The following is a 26,547-nucleotide window of genomic DNA, read 5'->3' on the forward strand; positions in this document are numbered from 1 at the left end:
CTAAAAAAACAGGAACTTGGAACAGGATTTGAATATTTGATTTTTAGGAAAGCATTTTTAACTAGTTTAGAAATCGAGCACCTTTTTATATGCCTGTTGGGCACTGTTCTAGAGATGCAGGGACAAAAGGCAGTTTGGTTCCTTTCATAGGGGTGTCATTGAACACTTTTTTTTTTTTTTTTTAAACAAGTATCAAATTCTGAGCTGGAGGTAGGTGAGGCTTTTAGGTTGATGCCCCCCACCCTCTGTCCTCCAGGCAAGGCTCTTGATGGTCCTGAGATGTTCTGCGGGAAATGTTGGGGAAAGACTCAGACACTGCTGGTGCGCTCATCATGCCACTTTCTCCCCGCAGTTCACCGTACCAGCTTTCCAAATCTCCTGACCTGAGTCCAGGCCACTCAGGCAAGGATAGGCTGTGGAAGAGCAGCACTCCTCTTTTGGAGTGCTACCATTTCCCAGAGCGGCTGGAGTGGTTTCTTCGGTTGCCGCAGCTGTGTAGATCATTTTTGTTTTATCTGTGAAGTTGAAAAAGGGTTATGGGAGGGGAAGAAGAATGAGAATCGTTAATACAAAGCTTATTCAATTTGAAAGGTAAAAGAATACCACCTTACCCCTAAGGTGGGCTCTGTTTTTTCTCATCTCTCTACCATCTCTCCTCTCATGATGTAACTCTGAGGAAAGATGTGCTTTCCCTCAGTCTCCCTACTAGTACTAGTAGTCACGAAGGTCTAGTGCGCAGGACATTGACTCTTCAGGACTCCGGCCCTGACTTCCTGTACGTGCAGTGCAGTAGGGAGTTGCATTTAGCGAGGTGTTGACTGCATTTGGGGAACAAGGAGGGGTGATGGTGGAAGGAACCTTAGGGAAGTCGTCCAAGGTGTTTCCATGCCCCCCGCTACCCCATTTTCTTGTTTGGTCTGCTTTTCCTGGCTGTGTGTATGTGGCAGGGAGCTGTGAAGACAGGAGTCAGGGTCTACCTTTCCTGGTCTCCCAACTCTAGAAAGGTACAGGAGTCAAAATCACAAACCCTTGACAGGTTCTTCATCCTGAGCTGTTGCTTGGGCCCTTAGTCCACAAAGTGGAAATCTTGTCCGCTCTCGCTTTTTAATTTTTTGTTAAAGAGGGTGGAGACTTCTATGGGCCATGGACTTCTTGAGTTGCTTTTAAATAAGCATCAGACTAGGTTTTCTACAATTCTGCTGTCGTTTTGAACCAACATCTACAAAATTGTTCTGAGGTGTGTGCAGCTATTTATTGGTTTCTTTTTGGCTGCTGATAACCAAGGTTAAATTTTACTTCATTGTAAATGGGGATTTGCCTACTACGAGGTAATTAATTTCACCAGGGGAAGTTGCATCTTTCTCCCAGGGTGTAAATCAGTCCCTGGTGTCAAGGAAAAAGGTCTCTAAGTGGCCCTCAGTTAAGTTTGTGGGAATGAGAGTTTAAGGATTTGAGTGATTAACAATATACTGAGACTTCCGGACAAGATGGAGGCGTGGGTAGACACACTGCCTCCTCGCACAACCAAAAGAAGGACAATTTAGAAACAAAAAACAACCAGTACTGACAGAAAATTAAACTATGGGAGTCCAACAACCAAGGAGTTAGACACCTTCATTCAGACCGGTAGGAGGGGCGGAGTCAGGCGGCCAGGTGGAGAGGGATCACAGCAAAGCAGTGGCTGCAGGGGTGGGCAAGGTGGCAGCGGGTGGACCCAGCAGACCCAGCAAGGGGGCAGATTGTGGAGGGGCACAGCGCTTAAGGGGGCTGGCGGACCGGGCGGTTCCACATATCGTGTGCAGATAAACCAGGTGGTGAAATTGGAGAGCGAGACAGACCACGCAACCCAGGGTCCCAGAGCAGGGAAATAAAGCCTCAAAACACCAATTGAAAACACCTGTGGAGGTTGAGGCGCAAGAAGAGACTCCCAGCCTCACAGGAGAGTTCGTTGGAGAGACCCACAGGGTCCTAGGACATACACAAGCCCACCTGCCTGGGAATCAGCATGAGAAAGGCCCAGTTGGCTTATGAGAAGCGGGGGAAGTGACTGAAATCTGGCAGAGGGTGGAGCAAGCACCATTGTTCCCTCGGGCCCCACCCCCACATACAGCGTCACAACCCAGAGACTGGGTTGCCCCGCCCTGGTGAACACCTAAAGCTCCACCCCTCACCATGCAACAGGCGCATCAAGACAAAAAAAATGGCTCAAACGAAAGAATAGATCAAAGCACCACAAAAAATACAACTAAGTGACTAAGAGATAGCCAACCTATCAGATGCACAGTTCAAAACACTGGTAATCGGGATGCTTACAGAATTGGTTGAATTTGGTCACAAATTAGATGAACAAATGAAGGGAAATAAAGCAAAATGTACAGGGAACCAATAGTGATGGGAAGGAAACTGGGACTCGAATCACTGGAGTGCACCAGAAGGAAGAAAGAAACATCCAATCAGAAAAGAATGAAGAAATAAGAATTCAAAAAATGAGGAGAGGCTTAGGAACCTCCAGGACATCTTTAAACATTCCAACATCTGAATTATAGGAGTAGCAGAATGAGAAGAGGAATAGCAACAAGTGGAAAAGTTTTTTGAGCAAATAATAAAGGAGAACTTCCCCATTCTGGCAAAGGAAATAGACTTCCAGGAAGTCCAGGAAGCACAGAGAATCCCAAAGAAGTTGGACCCAAGGAGGAACACACCAAGGCACATCACAATTACATTACCCAAGATTAAAATGAAGGAGAGAATCTTAAAAGTAGCAAGACAAAAGGAGAGAGTTAACTACAAAGGAATTCCCATCAGACTATCAGCTGATTTCTCAAAAAAGACCTTGCAGGCAAGAAGGGGCTAGAAAGAAGTATTCCAAGTCATGAAAGGCAAGGGCCTACATCCCAGATTGCTCTATCCAGCAAAGCTTTCATTTAGAATAGAAGGGCAGGTAAAGTGCTTCTCAGATAAGGTCAAGTTAAAGGAATTCATCATCACCAAGACCCTATTATACGAATGTTAAAGGGACTTATCTAAGCAAAAGAAGATAAAAGACTATACAGTAAAATGACAGCAGACTCACAGTCATTAACAACCACACCTCAAACAACAAAAGTAAACTAAGCAAACAACTAGAACAGGAACAGAATCACAGAAATGGAGATCACATGGAGAGTTAGCAACAGGGGAGTGGGAGGAGGAGAGAGGGGGAAAAGGCACAGAGAATAAGTAGCATAGATGATAGGTAGAAATAGACAGGGGGAGGGTAAGAATTGTATGGGAAATATAGAAGCTAAAGAACTTACAAGTATGACACATGGACATGAACTAAAGTGGGGGAATGTGGGTGGGACAGTGTGTGCAGAGTGGAGGGGAGTGAAAGGGAAAATGGGACAGCTGGAATAGCATAATCAATAAAATATATTTAAAAATAAAAACATATATACTGATGTTTAGAATATAAAATACTGAAATAATGTTTCCAATAAGGTTGTTTACTGGTTTGGGGAAAAAAAGGTTAAAGTCCACTTGAGGAAGGGACTCTGGGCTTTCTTGAGTTTTAATTATATTTCGAAGAGAATGAAATGATCTGAACCTCAGAAAATAGGTGCTAATTGGCTAGGAAGTTAGTAATCTAGTAGTAATCAGATTAAGGTATAAATCCGATCAAACTAGATTATTGTGATAGTTACTGTTCAATACACTTAAGTTACCGTGTAACAAGAATTGGAATTCTGTTTTGGATGCAGGGCTATGGGGCTGCATCGCTTGAATGTTCTCCCTTGTGTGGGGGTGCCCGTGGTGCTAGGGCTCTCACCTGGTTCCCAGACACACGAGAACCTGGTCCTGAAGTACAGACTCCTGAACTCTGGCGAAAAGGGCCCTTTCACACAACTAATATCTCACCGCTATCTAATGGCCAAGAAAGTTCTGTCCTGCATTCTCCTGAGCGCTATTTACGGTCTCCTCAGTTTAAGCAGCCCACATTCCTCAGTCTCATGAGGCCAGCTCCATCCAAAACAGAATGCAGTGAATGACGTAGCCTTGGCTCTTTGAGATCCCTTTGTGCTTCCTGATGCTTTCTGTTTCCTACTGACTTGATAAGAATGATAGCCCCATCCAAAAGGTCCTAGCCAGAAACTGGATTGCCTCCAATATAAGAGCAGATCTGCAAGGGAATAATTCAGTACTCACCCTTGGACAGTTTGATTTTCTCATAGCACCGGAAGAGGGCAATGAGGAGAAGCCCTTCTCCATACTGGCAGATCATGTAGAGGAGAGGGAAGAAGAAAAGTGGTCCAATGACTTCCGGGGAGAAGGTCACATTGAGGATGGCAGTGCAGAGTTGCACATTTTGGCATCCAGTCTCCATGCTGACAGTGCGGCTGCATCTGTAGGTTAAAACGAACCAACCCCATAGGCCCTCACAAAAGTGGCATGAGTTGCAAACTCACTTCCTTATCTCTTCCTTCCCAGATCTTTAAGACCCACTGAGCACCCCAAGACAGGCAGATGATAGTGTGCCAGGGTACGGGTGCATGGGGTTTCAAGAAAAAGCGAAGTTGACCTGTCCTCAAAATCACTAATCCAGGCTTGTGGAAGATGGTGCCTGGTTGGTTCATGTCGGGAGTTTTATGAGATCATTTTTGATTGTCTTGGAAATCTGCAATTTGTGCACTTTTTGTAGGGTAGCAAATTAAAATTTGGAGCCATGTCCAGCTTGTGAAGGATGGAAGCAAGGTGTTGAGTCAGTGCCCCTCATGGCTGGTTATACTGGGCGCACAGACAGGACAATGGCAGCTTCAACATCCAGTGGAAGATGGAAACGCCTGGGGGCCTTGCTCTGGCCCCCAGGGTTCTGGCTTGGATACCTTGAACTCCAAAACATGTGATGACTGGAAAAATAAAAAAAACTCGATTCGCCCTGGCTGGTGTAGCCTCAGTGGATTGAGCGCGGGCTGGGAACCAAAGTGTCCCAGGTTCGATTCCCAGCCAGGGTACATTCCTGGGTTGCAGGCCATAACCCCCAGCAACTGCACATTGATGTTTCTCTCTCTCTCTCTAATCTCCCTCCTTTCCCTCTCTAAAAATAAATAAATAAAATATTAAAAAAAAACTCGATTCAAAGATTTATTTGTCTATTTGTCTTTGGAATACAATCTCTGGTTTTGCTGTCCATTTTATGGATTAAGGAATGGGATGATTCACAATTAATGAAAATACACTGAATTCATTGAATTGTGATCAGTGTATTAAAATAGCCGTTACTAGCACCCTGGACGCTCTCTGGGCGCGCTGTGGGGAAGGCTGCTGTGAAGGTATTGGGTGCTTGGTGCCGGGGGCGCCGTGACCTGTACGAATCACTGTGACTTGTGAATGAAAATCCACATCGAGTGGGTCATGGCAGCCTTTCGACTCTACTTAATTGCTCTGTTGTAGTACATCCTGTGGTAATTTGTTCTTTGTTAGCATGTTTTCAGAATGGATGTTTTTATTTAAAATTTTTTTAAATTTTACCTTTCACTTCCAGTTGACATTCATTCAGTGTTATTTTACATTAGTCTCAGGTGTAGCAGCATAGTGGTTAGACATAATAGGTGATTTATGCAGTGATCCCCGGGCACCATAATATTACAATATTATTGACTGTATTCCCTATGTTCTGCTTTACGTCCCCGAGACTATTCTGTAACTTCCAATTGTACGTTCTTAATCCCTTCACCTTTTTCACCCAGCCCCCACCCCCTCCTATCTCGCAACCTTCAATTCACTCTCTTTATGGATAATTTTTTTAAGCTATATATATTTTTAAAGATTTTATTTATTTAATTTTAGAGAGGGAAGGGAGGGAGAAAGAGAGAGAGAGAAACTCAATGTGTGGTTGCTGGGGGCCATGGCCCGCAACCCAGGCATGTGCCCTGACTGGGAGTCGAACCTGCGACACTTTGGTTCGCAGCCTGCGCTCATTCCACTGAGCTACGCCAGCCAGGTATTTTTAAGCTATATTTTTAAAACACTTTTTTTGTTTTTGTTGGGGGAAGGCACTAGGGTGCTACTAATGTGTAGGCTCCTGCATAAGCATTTGCCTGCGCTTGAGGAGAGCACAGGTTCCTGGAATGTTCTGCTCTCTGTGGACGGGGCCTGATGTTCCCATACCGGGCTTGCCAAGCCATCTGTTCCCCGAAAGCAGCTGTTTGCAGTTGGATTAGACAACAGCTGAGGTCCCAGCCACTGCAGCTCTGAGTGCCCCTTAGCAGAGCTGTCACTTGATGGTGTCCTTGTCCAGGCAAAAAAAGGAGGGAGATTGGAGAGGGAGAATATGATCAACCCTTGTCATGATGCCATGGAGATACCCTGGTGCCATTAGCTACCAGGAGTTTGGGCAGGAGTTGGGACCTGGGCTTTGGAGGGAGCACTTTGCCATGAGTTGTTGGTTTCTGGGTGATTAGAAAAGTGCTGTCGTTCTTTGGATTGATGTCCTCGATGCATTTGGACATATTGCTAGGAAAATGCCTTCCCCCAGGCCTCAGATTCCTCCTTTTTCCTGAGAGACCAGGACAAAGGTGCGGCCCATGGAACAGTGAGACCTAGAGGAATACTTACTGTCCGTTGAGGCGGAAGAGAGTGGAGAGAAGGAAGCCCAGCAGGAAGCCGATGAAGGGCATCAGGGAGGAGGTGGCCCACAAGTGGGGTGTCATGACAAACAGGATGCTCCTGCCCACATTGATGACAGAGAGTGCTGTGACAGCCACACTGAGCAAAAGCACGATGATCATTCCTGCCTGGGAAGGAGGACAAGGAGCAGAGGCAGTTAGCAGGGCAGTGGGGATGGGGAGGGGTGGAGGGGGGTGGTAAAAGCACTGTGGGTATGGGAGGTGGGAAACATTTTAATTAAAAAAATGGTATTTGAAGTGGAAGTGACTACAAAAGACCTTTGTTTTCCATCTTTTGGAATTCTTGTCAGTAGTTAGGAAGCTTCCTGGAGGACAGAGACCTGATTAACACTTGTTACTAAAGACTAAGCCAAGTACAGTGTCAGCTTGACATCTCTGGAGAGCGGATTTTCAGACACGTGCTGTGAACGTGCAGGAACGGGACTATTCAGCCCCCCTGCAAAGTGGTTCTTGTAAATGCAAAGTTCTCTTGCAAAGACATCAACTCTAGAGCTTGTATACACAATCCAGCAATCCTGCCCTTGCTCCAGATGTTTTGGAACTTATTTGATGTTGTTATTAGAACCTGTCATCTTTGTCTCAAGTAGGACTTCCATTATGGGAAGGGGCCTCATACATTTTAGGATGAATCTGACTTCTGGAAGTTGCCAAGAGTCATTCGAAGTGAAGCTGGTAAACGTACAAGTTGGGTGATCAAGTCAGGTAATGTGGTTTTAGATCCCAAATGATGTGTGACTGTAAGGAGGCGAGTCTACTTTCTTGAGTGACCTGCAAATTGGATATGAAGGAAGTTCCCAGAAAGAGCTTCAGGGATATCTTGGGTCATGATGGCATCATCAGAAACAATACAGGTGTCCACCCTGTCCCAGGTGAGTTCTGTGGAAGCAACATTTATTGCTTTTAATAATATTACAGTTAAATTCATGTTAATATTTAATACGAAAGCCATCCTTTGTTTTAAAAATTCTAGTTGCATCTTACCACTTTAATTTTCAAGGTAGATTTATAATATGCACTTTGGAGAATGTCACAGTCCAAACTGATAAGTATATGCATAAATTGAAGGCTCTTTGTCTCACTCATCTTTTAGGTAAAGATATATCAGACTCTATTTTGAGCTTACCATGTTAGCTTGCAATGATTCTAGGTGTTGGTTTAAGTTTTCAGTTCATTCACAGATGCAGCATTTGATACCTCGTGCCGTTTAAAAAAATTGTGGTAAAATATAACACAAAAGTTGCCATTTAAACGATGTTTTAGTGCACAATTCAGTGGCACTAATTACATTCACAAAGTTGTCCTGGTAATGGTTTAGCCTTTATTTTGCTCAGACTTTAGCTGCACAGTTTTGCATCTCTGTGTTTTGAATCCATGTTTAACAGCCAACGGTGGCCATATAAAACGTCGCCTGCCCCCCTCGTTCCCATCCCACAGCAGGAAGGAGTTTCGCAGGTCTCTTCAATAACCACGGGCCTCAAGTTTTACTGCAAGACTCGAAACTGATGCGGTGTTCAGTTTGCTCAGTTTGTTCCTGCATTTTGAGTTGATTTCTCCTTTTCATTTTTTGTTGCCTTCCGACGAAGGACCAAAGAGTATCTGACCCCCTCCAAAGAGTGGGATGGAAAATGGAGGGGGCACTAGGCTACAGGAGTTGTCTGGGAACCCAGGAACCCCTTTTCTCTGGGGGCATTCACTCGCATGCCCTGGCTCCCAACCTCCTGCTCTCCGGGGCTGCCGAGTGGTCACGAGTGCAGACTTTGCCGTGACCTGGGTGTGAAAACTGGCTCAGCTGGCCTCCAGATGTGTAAACTGGGCAGAGTCACAGCCTCTCTGAGGTGGGCGGCACAGGACCTGCCATGTAAGGACCACCCACTAAACTGTAGCGCCCGTTGCTCATAGGTGGAGAGGAAACCAACACTGCAGAGTTTCCTGCACAGTCAGGCCTGCCCTGCGTGGACATCTTGTGTCCACGCCCTCCTGCTGAGACGAGAGGGCACAGGTAGCGGTTTCTCCATTGGTCACCGTGTTTTTCTTTGGTGCCACTGGACTTTCCTACCCTGTCAGGTGATTGAAACTGTGATGAGTGCCCATTCATGGGGAGCCAGTTCCTTCATCTTGACCCAGGATGTGGCCTGGCCCAAATTATTCCCACAAAGGTGGCCTACACAGGTTGGTGAGTGGCCCAAGTAGTCACATCCTCTCATTCTGGGAGTTTTCAGACTTGCAGGGAAGCAGGAGCAGATGCACGCGCTAAAAGACACAGAGGCCTGGGAGCCGCAGGAGCCACACGTCGGCAGAAGCCATGTGGTGAAGGAGGGCCAGGTCAGCTCGCCAGCAGCGGCAGGAGGGGAAAGCATGGCTAGAGTGTTTGGGTCAGTGTAATGCCTGGACCCCAACTAAGGAGTGGTGGCCTGCTTTTGGTAAAAGTAGCTCCTGTCCATTTTGTGCTTGGGTTCACCAGCCACAAAGCCTTGAATGAACCCTTGCGGGGGAAGGTAAAGTGTTACGTGAACTGCCTTTCCAAACAGGTGTTCCCGAGATCATATCTTGGCGTATCTGAATATGACCTCTCACTAGGAAATGCAACTGGTTGAACAGAGTTTGAGAAGACACCTTGTGCCAGAGACTGTTTTAGGAGTTGGATTACTTGGAGATGAAAATCTCTAGGAGGGTTAAGTATGCAAAGAGGCTGGGATGATCTTTGGCCCATTTTTCGGCTTGAAACTCACTATATTTATGGAGCAGGGAGATGAAGGATGAACCTAGACCTCCAAGAGCCATGAAAGCAAGGAAGCCTCAGCCTCATGACCACATGCTTGTCTCTGCATCCTCAGGGGTGGTTTCTGTCGGGGGGTATTAGATAGATGGAGCTGCTGACCTCTGGTTGTTTAACTCTGGGGGCGCGCCATGGTAAATTGGGGCTGGATGTACACTGTCCCTGTCTTTCTAGCCCGGGCGTATCGTAGTCCTTTCACGTTCTCTGGGGTGAGTTTGACTCCATTTTTACAGTGGAATTGAGCAGTGGAAGTGCAGCACAACAGGAGCAGGAGACTGACTGATCACCTTGACTCTGCCAAGTAACTTTCTTGGGCCTCAGTGATTCTACCTGTTAAATGGGAATAAGGCAGGAGACTGAATTTTGTCTTGAAGGACTTTGCAGCTTTAAAATCTGAGATTCTTTTTGCATCCTGGAATACTTTTAATTAAAGTTATTCTCAGGTAAACAGGAAGCATATGTTCTTATATCAATTGCACTGGGGTTCTAGTTATTTGGTTTTCTCATCTATAAAATGGGGAGGGTAGCCCTGGCCAGTGTGGCTCCCTGGTTAGAATGTGGACCCGTACACCAAAGGTACATGTACTTAGGTTGTGGGTTCAAACCCCGGCCAGGGTGTGTATGGGAGGCAACTGATTGATGTTTCTCTCTCACATCGGTGTTTCTCTGTCTCTCTCTAAAATAATAAACATATAAAAAAATAAAATGGGGGAGGGTAGAGTTGCATTGAATCATCAACTTACTTCACATTTTCCTATTCTGTGATTTTTTTTTTAATCCTTACTGGAGGACTTTTTTTATGCTTTTAGAGAGAGAAAGGCAGAGAGAAAAGAGAGAAACATTGATGTGAGAGAGAAGCATGTACTGGTTGCCTCCCGTACATGCCCACACTGGGATTGGACCCACAACCAAGGATGAGCCCGGTGGGGAAACAAAAGCCCCAGCCCTTCAGATAGGAGATGACGCTCCAATCAGCTGAGCTGCACTGGCCAGGGCTGTTCTGTGATTTTTTCCTTATTCCTATACCCCACACACTATCTTGAATAAATGAAATGGTGGACATCACATTTCTGGACCCCCCCCCCCCCCCCACTGTTAATGTGTGGGAGAGGCAGAACTTGCTCTTTATATTCCTTATTTATTCTCATGCACTAGGGGCCCTGTGATAGATACTGGGATGGGTGTTAACATACAGCCTTAGGATCTTTCTTCGTGAGGAACTCGAGATGAGTGGGGAATTAAAACCAAACAGGTGTTTATAAACACAGTGTGGTAAGTGCTGCGGCGTCAGTGTTGGGTCCTGCGGGAATAACTGGGACCAGCATCCTAGCCAGGCTTGTGAGTTAAGGAAAACTGCCTGGGGAGATTGCCATCTGTGCTGAACGTGAAGGGTGAGCACAAGTGAGCCCAGTGAAAGGTGGTGGATGAGGTGGAACTTGGAGAGGGGAGTGTCCCAGGTAGGGGAAAGGGCCTGTGCAAAGAAAACAGACTGGAGAGGTCCACTGAGACCAAATCAAGAAAGGCCTGAGGACCCACATTAACGAGTTTAAACTTTATCCTGGGGGTAGTTTGTACTTTCCACCCTCAGGTTAAACTGGGTCAGGGAGCCAGGTTAGAAGATTATTTCAGTTGTCTAGTGAGAGAACAGTGGCCTGAACAAAGACTGTGGACACAGGATGGGGAGGGGTGGATGGATTCTGGCAAAAGCAGAAGAACTGACAATCACTGATTAGTGTGAGTGGGGAGGGAGAGGGCATGGATGTTGAGAGTAATTTTCCAGTTTCTGGCTCAGGCAGTTGGGCATGCTCAATGCCAGTCATCGAGATAATCAAGGGGGAAGAGGGGAGGAGCAGGTTGGGGAGGAGCTAATTTTAATTTAAGTCATGCCAAGTTTTAAATGCCTGAAGCATATTCATGTAGAAAGATTTGACAGCCAATAAATGGACTCCAGAGTCAGGAGAGAGTTGAGGGCTGAAGAGGCTGTTCTGCAAGTCATCTCAGCTCATAGATGTTGCTGAGATGGGCTAGACCTTGCGGCGGGAAGACCTCTGGGCTCAGGGAAGGCTGGCAAGAAAAGCAGAGAGCTCAAGCTGAATGCAGAGAACTGGTACCAGGGAGACTCATAGGGAGTCTGAAAAGAAGCACCAGAGAGGTGGTGGGAAAAAGCCGGAGCACCAGACTCCGACTGAGGCTGAGGGTGAAGGCTCTTGAGAAGGAGCCGCTGGTCCACCATAATCTGTTGGATTTGGTGAAGAAAATGGGGCAAGTGGTCATCAGGATGCTGACTGGATGGGAGACCAAGGAGAGAAGAGAGGGACTCCCATTACTGAGGCTCGTTGTGGAGGGCTTGGTCCCTGGGGAGAGCAGCCCTGGTGGTGGTGTGCTGGAGAAGAAGCCATGCGAGAGGGCGTGGTTGGGGGCAGAGGTGTTCCCCAAAGTGGGGTTAAGAAGGGATTAAAAAAAAAAAGCAAAGCCCCCACTGGTGTGGCTCAGTTGTTTGGAGCATCGTTCCATAAACTGAAAGGTCGCAGGTTCAATCCTGGTCAGGGCACATATCTAGGTTTCAGGTTCATCCCCCATCCAAACACATATGAGAGGCAACCGAATGATGTTTCTCTCCTGCTCTCTCTCCCCTCCCTCCCCCTTTCTCTAAAATCAATGAGCATGTCCTCAGGTGAGGATTAAAAAAAGGTAAGAGAGGTGTGGCTCCATATCAAGGCTGGTTGTGAACAGCTAATACAGAGATGTTCTAGAGATGACAGCAAGGTGGGGAGACTGTGGGGGCTAAGGCACACGATCAATAAAAGGCGGTCTCTGAGAAGTGAGGGTGGAGAGAATGGAGGATGCCATCCCAAGCGGAGTAAGGCGATCAGCACAGGCAGGAGGAGGAATGGTGTCCCTGTCTTTCAACGGGTGGGAAGGGGAGCTGTGGCCACAGAATTAGGACTGTGTAAAGCTACTCTGACAGTGGTAGTGTGAAAATCCAGTAACCCTGAAAACTGAACTGCAGAGCTTTTTTTTTTTTTTTGGTCTCAAGGCCTAAGCTTCTTCTGAGCCTTGATTTCCAGATAGCATGCTCTGAAGACAGGCCCTTGGGCATAGATCCGGGGGCAGGATGGAACACACCCTCAGTGTGTCAGGAGGCAGAGTGTTCCCTAGGGCAAGTGATGAGCAGTGAGCTAGAGTGCGCCCTGACAGGGATGGAGCTCTAAGGTCACAAAAGTTGGCAGAGGGACCATGGTTGTACTCCAAGAGTCTGTGATTCTTCCAAGGGCAAGGCGGTGGCCTGATGCTCTGTCTGTGACCACAGTGCTCCCCCAACTCTCTGGCGTCCTACTCACTGCACTCTCTTCCCATCCTACTCCTGAAATGCTGGGAATGTACACACTACCTCTTCACCTGGGCGCCACCCCTCTGGCTTCTTGCAAGTCAGCCAGGTTTATGCTAGCTCCCCCCATTCAGGCTTGTCCCCAGGCTTACCCAAATCCTATATTTGTTCATGTTTTGGCTCAAGACTGTCCACTCCAGGAGATCTTTCTGGGTTACCTGGCCCTCACTAACTTCCTTGCATTCTGCCAACGCTTGATTGATTGCTGTGTTGGGTCTTGTTTCTCATGTGTTATTTCACGTTCTGCAAACTGTCCATGAATCCTCAGAGGGTGTAGGATAAAAAATCTAGTAAGTGCATAATAAAAATTTAATTATTAAACTAATGATAATACCTTATAGTTGTGTAGGGTGTTTTATTTTTTCCCTCTTAACTTTTGGAAAGTATTCTCAGGCACATACAGTCCCATTAAGTGACCATCCCAATAGTAGACCTTTGTTCTCTTTTCTTTTTTCTTTTCTTTCTTTTTCTCTTTTCTTTTTTCTTTTCTTTTCTTTTCTTTCTCCTCTCCTCTCCTTTCCTCTCCTCCCCTCCTTTGCCCATCCCTCCTCTCCCCTTCCCTTCTCTTCCCTTTCCTTTCCTTTGTGTAAACAAGGGAAAAAAAACAACACAGAAAAAAGCCCAAACGACTTGTGTCAAGCCGTATGCTGAGATGACAGTGGCAATCTTGCTCCCCACTCAAGCCCCCAGATTCTTACCTTGATGACGTAGCGTGCATATTGTGGCCTTTTGCTGTTTGAGGAAGATCCCTAAGGTGCAAGGGGTGAGAACTACTACCAGTGATAACACAATGCCTCCATAGGGTACCTTGTTCTTCAGGTTCCCATCATAGATTCCCCTGGAGTAAAACATACAGTAGGAGGGGCATCATGCCCAGGGCAAAGAAGTGGAAACAGGTGGTCATCACGATGCTGTGTGGGAGACATAGGAAGAGTGCAGAAAGAAAACCCATTACTATGGGTGATTTCTCGGTTGCCAGCTATGTGCAGAGCACTAGGCTAAGCACTTTACATATATTGCTTCATTTTCTTTTCCCGGTAGCCTTAGGAGGTAAGCATACAATCTCCCTTTGCTAATGAGGAAGCTAAGGACTAGAAGAGTTGTGACGTGTCCGGGATCCAGGTAGTGACGGCTGGAGCAGGATTTGTACCCAGGTCTGTCCAACTGTGTCCATCCCTGTGTCCCTTCCTTATGGAAGGAGTATTCTGATTCCCTCTTTAATAGAACTCTTTTTGTTCTGAGCACTTGCTATATGCAGAGCCCATTCAGAAGAAAGCCCACTGTGTGACTTCATCACTCTGACTACCTTATCCCATTGGATCACAGAGCAGCACCATGGCCACAGTGGTGTCTGTCTTAGAGCCTCGGGGATGGCTGGACATAGTGGTCATGTTCAACTGAGATAAGGATTAACTTGTATCAAGAACATTTTCTCTCTTGGAGCTTTTGAATGTGAGACCCAATGACAGAACCTGTGGTCTTAAGAGTGGGTGGCAGGGGTGGGGTGGCCAGGCAGTGGCCATAAACATGCAAAGGAAAAGTAAACAGAGACCATGATCAGAGGGACTGTAAAAATAGCAGCAACAGAATGTGCTGCATAAATGACCAGACAACCTGGTCATCAGACCTGCTTTGTACCTCCGTATGGTTCTGGTCACCAACACTGGTATTTCTCATGTTCTTCACTTTCTGGTTTGTCCTTACATTTGTTAAATAAACTGAGTGTGAGTCTCAGAGCCTGAATAATACACATCCCAGCTCTAATTTGTATCCTAGTTGTCCTATTACCATTTCCATTCAGAATCTAATACATGTTTGTCCCAGGACCCTGTATAGGCACATGCCTTCCAGAAAGACCAACTGAGAGGATGAAGCTGCTGGGGAACATTCCTCAGATGTGTGGACGCCGACCTTATACTATGTGGCTCCTGCTTCCATCCTAGCAGGCCCTCAGGATGATCACCGCAGTGTGCATCCCTCCTCCGCACAACCCTATCCTCTATCTACATGTCTCCATGGTTTCCATCAAGGTGGACTGTGGCTTCAATGAACATCAAGTACAGCCTAGTGCAAAGGGTCCAGAGTGTAGCCATCAAGAACTGCAACAGGGGGGGAGGATCACAGGGATAAGACGCTGTCAGAGGTGAGGAGACACCCTCAAAGAATATTGTGTGCTGAAATTGGGGAACCCTCCCTTGTGAATACTTGAAACGCTTAAGTACGTACTCGAGTGTGGAAGAAAGTAAAGGAGGTTTTCGGGGATCAGAAACAAAGAAAGCAAAGTAAAGTAAGTCTTCACCTTAGAGTTGCACATACTTCACTTACTGAAATATGTGAAAAGGCAGTTTGACCATGGGCTGACTGACACAAACAATAGTTAAGTTCCTACAGCATCACGTTGTTATAACACAATACTGTTGGAAGAAACGTTATTTGTTATTTGAGGACCTGCTGTAGTTAGTGGGTAAACTCATGTTGAAGCTACACTACATGGAGGGGTAAGAAGTACAGTGTCAGTTCGGGGAATCTGGAGGCTTAGGTGTTAATGCCTAAGACAGGGACCAGATTTGAGATTTTAGGCTTCTGAAAAGAGGAGAGTTGAAACAGAGAGATCAATAATAAAAACAATTCGGAAAAGTAAAACATCTTATTATCTCATGGGTCAAATATGAAATAATGAAAAGAAAACATTTGGAATAGAATATACTATAATACATATTTAAAAACACATGGGGAGTGCCAGCTGGTGTGACTCAGTAGATTGCCAGCCTGCAAACCAAAGGGTCGCTGGTTCAATTCCCAGTCAGGGCACATGCCTGGGTTGCAGGCCAGGTCCCCAGTAGGGGGCATGTGAGAGGCAGCCACACATTGATGTTTTTCTCCCTCTTTCTCCCTCCCTTCCCCTCTTTTAAAAATAAATAAATAAAATCTTTAAAATAAAAATGAAAACACATGGGGAAATGACCTTGGATTAAGCAATGTTTCTTAGAAATGATACCTAATGCATGAACGACCACATAAAAACATAAATTTGACCTCATCAAAATTAAAAAACCTGTGTGCTCCAAAGAACACTATCAAAAACTCTCCTACATAATGGGAGAAATTATTTGCAAAGCATATAAGGGTTTAGTATCCAGAATATGTAAAGAACTCTTACAACTTAACTTGAAAGCCCTAAATAACTGAATTTAAAAATGAGAAAAGACTTGAATGAACATTTCTCCAAAGAAGATGTGCAACTGGCCAATAAACATAAAAGAGAAATAAAAGTCGAAAACCATAATGAGGTACCATTGCACGCCAACTGGTATGGCTGCAGTAAAATTGCTGGCTAGGTCTTGGCGAGGGTGTGGAGAGATTTTAGTTTTCATATGTTGTTGATGGGGATGTGAAATGGCACAGCCAGCATGGAAAATAGTTGTTAGCTCCTCAAAAAGAGTTGTCATATGACTGAGCAAGGCACATGACATATCCATTTCCCAGGCATATAGCCAAGAAAAATAAACATATTTCCACAAAGCATGGATACTAATATGCATAGCAGGATTGTTCATAATATCTAAAAGTGGAAAACAATAAAAAACCCATCAGCTGACAAATGGATAAGCAAAACATGGTATGTCCATACAACTGAATAGTACTCGGCCGTAAAAGCAATGGGACGTACTGCTGCATGCTGCCACATGGGTGAACTTTGAAAACATTATGGTAAGTGAAAGAGGCAGAAACATTAAAGGCCCTATATGGTGTGATTCCATTTCTTTGTGATCTGTAGAGGCAAAAAGCCAATTAGAGGGTTGCCAGGGGCTGGGGTAAGGGGAGTGAGTGCTGCTGGGTATAGGGTTTCTTTCGGGGGTAACTTAAAATGTTCTGGAATTAGGTAGTGGTGATTAGCTATCCAACCTTGAGAAGATACTAAAAACTACTGAATTATGCACTTTGCAAGGGTAAATTTTACGATGGTATGTGAATTATATCTCAAAAAATAAATTAATTTTAAAAAGCTAGGGAGCATCTAAATTAATTCTTAGAGAAAAATTGATAGACTTAATGTTGGGAACTGCCCTGCCTGGTATCAGAAGCTGTAACCCCGCCTAGGCTAAGGCTAAGGGAATGCCCTTGGAACCGTAAGCCAGCAAGGAGACAAGCTTATCTCCCTGACAGGAGCGCTGCTTCTGCTCCTTCGTACCTCACCCTGCCTGGACCCCAATGCTTGGTCTGTTAGCCAATGACGGGTAAGATTCCCCAAGGGGGGAACAACTTAAGACAGGCACAATCATGTGGGAGGCCCCCAAAAGAAGGACTTTGGGGGCTACGGCAAAAGGGGGTGATAGACTCTCGCCCTTTGGCTTTGACAAAGCCCGAGTCCTCCTGATCTGAAAGAAAATCTCTTAATCTCTTGGCTGCCTGACTTTCCTTGCTCCACCTAAGCCTGAAACAATGACAGGGTGGTGCTGCCCTGTGCTGGAAAGGGTGGATTCCCCAGGTGATCAGGCCTAAGAAAGAACATGTAAATTCCTGTGAAACCTTCTTTGTTTAGAATGCTCTCAGTTGAATGAGAAGGGTCAAGGAGGAAGTTAGTTTGTTCCTTATTAGAGTCTTACAGCTCTTTGACCCTGACTCAAAATAGACCCTCAGAGTTCCTTGTTACCTATCCTTTAACCCTTACTTCCTCACAATGAGTAATGTGCTTTACCTGAATTCTTATGCAAAACAAACCCAGTAAAAGCCAGTTTGGATGGTAAATTGGTGCGCTCCCCACTATAGGGGGTGGCCATTCTGTTGCTACTTCTCCACAGAAACTGGTCTGTCTCTGTGCATGTTTTTTCTTGTGTTTTGACGAGCCATCCGCAGCGTTCTGTGATCACTGCTGGCCTATGACCCACGCATCAACTTAAATGTTTATATAGGAAAATCAGAAAAACAAAAATCAATGAGCTAAGCATGAATTTCATTTCAGAAACAAAGTAAACCCAATGAAAGTTGAAGAAAGAAAATATTAAAGATGAAAAAATAAACTTTAAAAATTATATAAATGAGAGGACCAATTAAACAAAAAGCAGTTTTTTTTTGTTTTTGTTTTTTGCAAAGACCAATAAATAGACACTGCTGGCAAGACTAATCAGAGAAAAGGAGGGAAGGCACAATTGAAGATATTAGGAATGAAAATGGGAACATAATTCCATATACAATTTTATGCTTTTATTTTTTAATTTAGATTGAATGGACAATTTCCTGGGAAATATAATCTACAAAAACAAATTCAAAATATAGCCAAAAACCTGATCAACTTAGAACCATAAGGACATTTAACAAGTTTTCTGAGATTTATCATCCCAGCCCCACACGGCTTTACAGCAGAGCTCTACTAGATGTTTGAGGTGTAGATGGTCCCGATATTATACAGAGAATACGAAAGGGAGAGTACATCCCCTTTTGTATACAAATAACATGATTTTAGAACCAAAGCTGGAGGAGAGCAGTATGAGGAGGGGAAATTAGTAGCCATTCTCACCTATGAACATAGAGGCAAAAAATAATATAGAAAATATTAGCAAATGAATCTAGCAATATCTTTACAAAATAATACAGTGAACAAAATGGGTTAATCCCAGCAACATAAGAATGGTTTAACGCTACATAATCTACTGGTATATATCACTATTATTGAGTTAAAAATGTTATGAGCATTTTATGGGCAGAAAAGTGTCATTCAACAAAGTTCAATGCACACGCATGCATGATAAAAATTAGCACACTAGCAACAGAATGAAATTCCAGAGTAAAAAATCTATAGGAGACAGTAAACTTAATGGTGAGAAATTAGATGAATAAAGCTAGGATGCCATTTATTATCAATTTTGTTGCAAATTATATTACATATAGGTCATTGTTAGCACAGCAAAATGAGAAATAGAAAGGTAGAGATGAGAAAGGAAGAAACTAAATTTTCTTTTTTTTCTTTTTTTCTTTTTTCTTTTTTTTACTTTTTAATCATTGTTCAAATACAGTTTTCTCCTTTTTACTCCCAATCCAGTCCCCCCTCCCATGCCTCCCCACTTCCCTCCCATTACCACCCTCCCCTTAGTTTATGACCATGTGTCCTTTAAGTTGTTCCTGTGAACCCTTCCCACTGTCCCCTTAAATTCCCTCTACTCTCCCCTGTGGTCACTGTCAGCCTGTCCTCTATTTCAGTGTCTTTGGTTACATTTTGTTTGTTTCTTTGTTTTGTTGATTAGGTTCTTGTTAAAGGTGAGATCATATGGTATTTGTCTTTCACTGCCTGGCTTGTTTCGTTTAGCATAATGCTTTCCAGCTCCATCCACGCTGTTGCATAGGGTAGGAGCTCCTTCTTTCTTTCTGCTGCATAGAATTCCACTGTGTAAATGTACCATAGTTTTTGATCCATTCATTTACTGATGGGCATCTAGGTTGCTTCCAGCACCTAGCTATTGTAAATTGTGCTGCTATGAACATCGGGGTGCAAATCTTCTTTTGTATTGGTGTTTCAGTGTTCTTAGGATATAGTCCCAGCAGTGGAATCGCAGGGTCAAAAGGCAGATCCATTTTTAGTTTTCTGAGGAAGTTCCATACTGCTTTCCATAGTGGTTGTACCAGTCTGCAGTCCCACCAGCAGTGCACTAGGGATCCCTTTTCTCCACAACCTCTCCAACACTTGTTGTTTGTTGCTTTGTTTATGATGGCCATTCTGTCTGGTGTGAAGTGGTATCTCATTGTGGTTTTAATTTGCATCTCTCCTATAGCTAGCGATATTGAGCATCGTTTCATGTGTCTTTGGATTTTCTGTATGTCCTCCTTGGAGAAGTGTCTGTTCAAGTCCTTTGCCCACTTTTTAATTGGATTCCTTGTCTTCTTAGAGTACAGTCTTGTAAGTTCTTTATATATTTTGGAGATTAAACCCTTTTCTGAGGTATCATTGGCAAATATGTTTTCCCATACAGTTGGTTCTCTTTTAATTTTGATACTGTTTTCTTTGGCTGTGCAGAAGCTTTTAATTTTGATGAGGTCCCATTTGTTTATTCTTTCCTTTATGTCCCTTGCTCTAGGGGACAAGTCAGTAAAAATGTTTCTTTGTGAAATATCTGAGATTTTCCTACCTACGTTCTCCTCTAGGACTTTAATGGTGTCATGTTTTATATTTAAGTCTTTTATCCACCTTGAATTTATTTTTGTGTATGGTGTAAGTTGGTGCTCAAGTTTCATTTTTTTGCATGTGGCTGTCCAGTTCTCCCAACACCATTTGTTGAAGAGGCTATTTTGACTCCATTTTATGTTGCTGCCTCCTTTGTCAAATATTAATTGACCGTAGAGACTTGGGTTTATTTCTGAGCTCTCTGTTCTGTTTCATTGGTCTATGTGCCTGTTTTTATGCCAGTACCAGGCTGTTCTGATTACAGTGGCCTTGTAGTATAGTTTAGTGTCGGGTATTTGATCCCTCCTACTTTACTCTTCTTTCTCAAAATTGCAGCAGCTATTCGGGGTTGTTTATAATTCCATATAAATTTTTGAAGTGTTTGTTCTATGTCTGTGAAATATGCCATTGGTACTTTAATAGGAATTGCATTGAATGTGTAAATTGCTTTGGGTAGTATGGACATTTTGATGATATTAATTCTTCCAATCCATGAACATGGTATATGTTTCCATTTGTTTGTGTCTTCCTTGATTTCTTTCCTGAGTGTTATATAGTTTTCTGAATACAGGTCTTTTACCTCTAAATTTTCATTATATGCCAATGATAAGACTGTCCACACAGAAAGTCCAAGTGAATTTCAATTATAACTGGTAAGTAAGAGAATCCATGTGGTTCTGAATATATTAACAATATGAAAATCTAATGAGTCTTGATTTATAGGGAAAAATTATCATATGATTTTTAAAAAGGTACCATTTACAATAGTCACAAAACTATAAAATATTTAGAAATGAATCAAAAAGAGGTAAGCAAAATTTTTATGGAATGAATGACAAAACTTCATAAAAAGGTATAAAATAAAGCCTAAGTAAAAGAAAAGCTATACATTTTCATGGATGGGAAGACTCGACATTATATAAAGATGGCCTCTAAATTTATCTATAAATTTAATGCAAATTTAACCAAAATGCCAGAAACATCTTTTGTAGACTTCAGAGCTAATCCCAAAATTCAACTGCAATAGTAAAAGGTCCAGAATAACTAGTGTAATTTTCAAGAACAAGGTAGGGGGACTCACCTTTCAGATATCAAAGCTGATTATAAAGTTGTAATTAAGAAAGCGTGATGTAGTGCCAGGAGAGCCACAGAGACCCATGGAAGGGAAGAGAGGTGCCACGCAGAAACCCGTGCATGTCTGCGAATCTGGTCTGTGGGGGTGAGGCATTACAAACGACTACAGAAAAAGTCACTCAGTGGTCCTGGGTATTTTTTCTATCATATAGAAAAGGTAAAACTAAATCACAGCATACGTAATAAGTTCTAGATCAGCTAAAGATCTCCATGTGAAAAGCATAACTTTAAAACTTTTCAAAGAAAATATAGGGGGATATCTTCATGACCTTGAAGGTAGTCAAGGACTTTTGAAAGGAACCCCCAAAACAAACTGTCAAGGAAAAATATTGGTAAATTTGGTTAAATCAAAATAAGTACTCTGTGTTATAAGACATTATTATCAAAGTGTAAAGACAAGCCCCTGTCAGTAGACTGTTGCAACATGGAAAAAAACAATGCAAATGACAAATTAAGAAGAAAGAACACAACAGACCAGTAAAATAATACACAAAGAACATCATTTCTAGTCGAGGACACCCCAGTGGCCAGTAAACATTTAAAAAGGCACTAGACCTCCCGTGAAATTAAATTCGCAGCCGCTGTGACCCAGGTTAGTATCACCAGATGGCATGAATGGAGAGTCTGACAGTCCCCCGTGTGGATGAAAATGGGGGGAAGCAGGAACGACTGCTCTGGAGACCGTCTGCAGAAGGTGTGTGAACCGCACAACCCAGCCACCCTGCTTCTGTCATCCAGCCTCTCCCTGCCACGTGAGCTCGGGGCATGTGCACCAGGCCAGTCACGGCAGCCAAATGTGTCAGCCATGTGAATGTCTGACAACACGAGAATAGATACATACAAGCAAACTATGCGCCAATCCAAATGCACAAAGGTGCTATTTTATTTTTGTGCCTACATCTCAAAAAAAAAAGCACAAATTGTCAAATGACATGGGCACTATGATAGTGTGTATGAAATTTAAAAACGTGTCAACACTATTAACAATGTATCTTGTTTATGAATTGGTACATCAGTAGAAATAGTATAAACTACACTATAAAGGCGCTAAATTCCGGGAGGTGCCCCCTGTGGGGTGGGGAGAGGGGGTTGAGACTGGGGAAGGGCACGTGGTGCGAGCTGTCAATCTTTTCTCAGGAGAAAGGCCACACACACAGGTGGGCTTGTTTTGATGTCCTTGAGCAGAGGAGTCATGCTTACTTTGGCTTGGCATGTCAGTTCTGGAATTTGCTCTGGGACTAGGTGTTCCTGGTGCCCTTGGGGGCAGGGGGTGGAAGCCAGGTTGTAGGCATTCAGGGACCTCCTGCACATTCGTAAGTGCTGGGCCCTGGTCAGGGACGCCCACCACCTGATTTGCTGGACCCTGTGACTGATGTGACCCTCAGCTCACCCTCAAGGGCTGGGATCGGAGGTGGCTTGTCCAGACTCTCGTTCCAAGGTTGGAACCCATTCCATAGTAGTAACACTGAGGTTGTGGTTGCCTCTTAGGGCGCTGGGGGCCAGGAGAAAATTTGCTGTTCTATTCATCCTTCCTGTGTCAGTTCTCAGAGCACTGCACACACCCTGCTTCTGGACCCCTGTGTGCTGTGTCTGGGGACAGGCTTTGAGTCCCGGTCCATAGAAGCAGAAGCGGAGGGAGCTGCGAGGGGACCTGTCAGGGTCTCTGTGGCGAAGTGGAAACTCTGGAAACCCAAATGGCTTCCATCTCCTCTGGGTTAGGTTTCCTTTGTCACAGTGGGTAGAGCTGTGGGAATCCTTGGGTTGTGTCCGAATCTGTTGATCCACAGCCAGTGGCCCTGGGGTCCCTGCTGTGAGCTGGGTCAGGGGGAGCAGATGAACTTGGACATCAAATGTATTCAAAGGGGCCCAGTTCCCTCTGTCACTCTCTGTCCCTGACAAGCTAAGCTTGCTTCCGCCCTGGGGATATTTTCTCTGGCCTGCATCACCTGCATTTTTTGGAGCTTGTCTAAGTGGCATCCGTGAGGAAGGAGTTGCCATGCCAGGCTGCCGTTCGAGGTCCAGCTGGTGGCCCAGCCTCCCAGAATGTGCCTGGGGCCTGTGAGCATGGCCGCCCCAGCTGTGAGGCAGCGTCACCGGGCAGAGAGAGCTCAGGCCTGGCTCCTGGCACCCTGTGCCCACAGATTCTGGGAAACCTCCGGCAGGTCCCTGGACTTCAGCTTTCTCGAGGGTCAGGTGGAATCGCTGTCGTGAGACACCCTCCTCTAAATGGGAATAGGATAGCGTTGTGCTGAGAGCGGTCCCGGGCTGGTAGCCTTTCTGTGACATCTGGCCCTCTGACATGTCCAGTGTAGCTTGCATGGTATCCTAACAACTTTTGAATCGTTGCCAATATTTAAGAATTTGGAGATTTCAGATAAACCGGGAGTTTCTACCTTCTCTGGAAAAGCAGGAAGCTGTGCTGCTGGTGGCTTCCCGCCCGTCCCGGGAGAACACCCGCGGCGTCTGCCCTGAGTGGCGAGGCAGGGCCACGCCCTCGAGGCTGGCGGCCGGCCTCCCGTCGTTTTGTTCATTTTTTGTGCGTGCCTGACCCTGAAGGTATTTGAGCAAAACACAGGCTTTGGAGCCCCAGACTCTGTTCCCTCACCTCTAAATGGGCCCTCACACAGCACCCCCTCACAGGATACTGGGTGAGGATGCCGGGTGGAGTGCTCGGTGCAGTGCTGGCTGGTCTTTATTGTCAGTATCATTGTCATAACTAGAATACACACAACAAATTGTCCTAGAAGAACTCAAATGGAATACACAGTCTGGTAACACGTGGTGGTTGATGATGAGATTCTCACTCTGCAGTGGGGTCTGCAAGGCTTAAGGCGCATGGGGGGTTTGTCTGAGGGCAGGGGTCCTCTGGTGGAAGGCGCTGTCCCTGCAGAGCATTGTCTCTTCTGGGTCTGGGTAGAAGGGACAGTCTCCAGGGCCCCAGGCACAGAGGCTGAGCAGGAGAGCATAAGGGGTCACAAGCCTGAGTCACTGGAGGCCTCGTGGGTGGAGGCCTCAGAAATGCAGAGCTCATTAGTTAGTACCCACTGGCCAAAGAAGCTGGGACATCTGGTCACTGACCCTTCAGAACTCCCCCATTGTCCTTTACACTGTCCTACCCCACTCGGCTGTTGGTACAGATCCAAAAGCCCTCAGGGACCCCTTCCTGGACACCGAACTCCTGCATCCCTTCTAAACCAGAATCAAGGTGTAGTCTGGGTTTCTCAGGATGCAGAGACTGCGATGAGCCTTGTCCAGGGGCCACACCGAGACCAAGGGTTTGCTTTGCAGCGAGACAGATTGAGATTAGACAGAGGGAAGAATTTCCTCACAGTGAGGTGGTTGGACATTGGATATGTTCCCCTGGGAGCCCGTACAAGTCAAGCCTCTTCTTCCCATCGACTACCTCAGTGAGGGAGAACCCTATGGGTGGAGACTCCAGAGCCGCTCAGATGGCAGGTCCTGGCCAACCCCAAGTATCACTCTTATTTTTTTTCATTTAAAAATCGGCCCTGGCCTCACTTGGCATCACCAGGAGGGGGTGCCTTCCTTGGTTATGTGGACTGTCTGAATCCCCTGCTTTACCTGGCATAGAAAAGAATTTCCACTGAGGACCCAACCAGAGGCACTGAGCTTGACTGAGGCTTAGATGAAGGCAGGAGCTCCTGCAGGTGAGTTTCCTCAGCCAGTGATGGGGATGCTGCTGGCCCCCATGCCCCGCCCAAGTGTGACTGAGGTAAGGCCCAGCATAACCTGGCCGGCACGTGGATCTTGGATCTACACACGGAAATGTTCCCACATGTGATGGGAGGATGAGGGAGGTTAAGAGAAGACATCCCATCTGCCTGGAGAGCTGGGAGGAGGTTTGGAAATTCCTGCTTGCAATGCAAGAATTGGAGTTGCCCATGTGGTGCCAAGCCACCTTGATCTCCACAAAAGTGCCTGGAGCCAACCTGTACCCCCTTTCAGATCTCTGGCCTGAAAGTAGACAACTTGCCCCCCATCGTAGGCAGGTAAAGTTCTCCAGAGGTCCCTTTGGTTTAATTCAGTACTCCTTTAAGACAATCCTTATATCCCACTGGGGATGCCTCTGGGAGTCGAGGGGTCTCCAGGATGTCCCTGGACCAGCTGGGTCTCTTAGGCTTGGTGTTTAAACCAAGACGTACCCCAGCTCCTATCCCCAGCCCAGCATAAGCCCTTGACAATAATGCCTGCCACCTCCTGCCCTAGCATTTGCCTAGTCCCCACTCAGTCCCTTTTCTGTTTTTAGTCCAGATTTTCCCCTTGATTGTGACACCTCCAATGTGGTCCCTGTCCCCAGGCTGCTTCCTCCTCCTCCCCAGTCCTACCTGAGGTTCATGTCGCCTTTCGCAGCCAGAGAGAAGAGGTTGGACAGGCTTCCCCCGGGGGAACAGCCACAGATCAGGATGGCCAGCGCCTCAATGTTGTTCAGCCGGAAGATCTTTCCCAGGGCAAAGGCAGTGAGGGGCATTATGCCATACTGCGCCACCAGGGCGATGGCCACCCCCTTAGGCTTCCAGAAGTGAGCTTTGATCTTGCTGAACTCCATGGTGCAGCCCAACGAGAACATCATGATGATCAATAGGAAAACCAGCATGGTGCTCAGCGCCAGGTCGGTGGGGCGCTTGCCGAAGTTGGGCGGCAGGGAGAAGTTGTACGGGGCAGACACATTGAGGGTCTCCATCCTCCCGCAAGGCCAAGAGACTGGCGCACCCTGGCTGCCTCCGCTGCTCAGCCCTCGCCGGGCACCTTCCTCAATCACCTTCCAGGGCAGAGGTGATTGGACAAACAGAACTGGAGCGGGTCCTTTATGGCCTACTCTGGCAGGCTGTCCAGGCCAGAATGCAAATAGAAGGATTGTGCAACTGGCTGTGGCCCCAAAGGGGAGACAGTCCAGAGCTTTATCTGCTCGGCCTGTCCTCTCTTCTCCGGATTCCTAGACCTTTCTTGGTGCCAGTCACACTCCTTCACCACTTTGCTGCTTCTGAAACAAGCAGCTTATCTCTCTCCTTTGCCCCTCACCGAGCACTCCCAGATGTTCTGTTCCTGGGGCCTAGTCCAAAGCCTGCACCAGTCCAGGTCCAGCCCCTTTCGTCCTCTGCTCAGTCCTTGATGACTTAGGAAGGTGCCCTCCCCAAAGCCAGCAAGTCACCTCCGTTGTCTGCCCCCAAACCTGCAGGAGTGAAAAGAGTCAAGCATTACATCACCTTTCCTCCCTGGATGTAGATGGCATACCCCAAGGGGTCGTGGGACAGGGTAGGGGCCAGGTGTGTCACTGGCCTCTAGGTTGGGATGTGTCCACAACTCTTTTTCCTAGGAGATGAGGTACCTGTGTCCTTTTTGCCTGTGCTGAAGAAACCCTTGTCTTATTCCCAAACCTGGATGGTGGGGGTCTCAGGGGAGAAACACA

General features: G+C 45.8%; 1 protein-coding gene across 1 annotated transcript; it reads right to left on the minus strand.

Annotated features, from left to right (window-relative positions):
* Window positions 1–35: 35 nt before the first annotated feature.
* On the minus strand, window positions 36–26,268 carry SLC10A1 (solute carrier family 10 member 1). Its single transcript, XM_028506339.2, is given in 7 exon segments — window positions 36–515; window positions 4,186–4,382; window positions 6,595–6,773; window positions 13,528–13,563; window positions 13,565–13,675; window positions 13,677–13,740; window positions 25,466–26,268. Coding segments are annotated over 7 exon segments (1,128 nt in total). The 5' UTR covers window positions 25,822–26,268; the 3' UTR covers window positions 36–330.
* Window positions 26,269–26,547: the final 279 nt, after the last annotated feature.

This window comes from Phyllostomus discolor, chromosome 1 (assembly GCF_004126475.2).
Source record: "Phyllostomus discolor isolate MPI-MPIP mPhyDis1 chromosome 1, mPhyDis1.pri.v3, whole genome shotgun sequence".
NCBI classification, from domain to species: Eukaryota; Metazoa; Chordata; class Mammalia; order Chiroptera; family Phyllostomidae; genus Phyllostomus; species Phyllostomus discolor.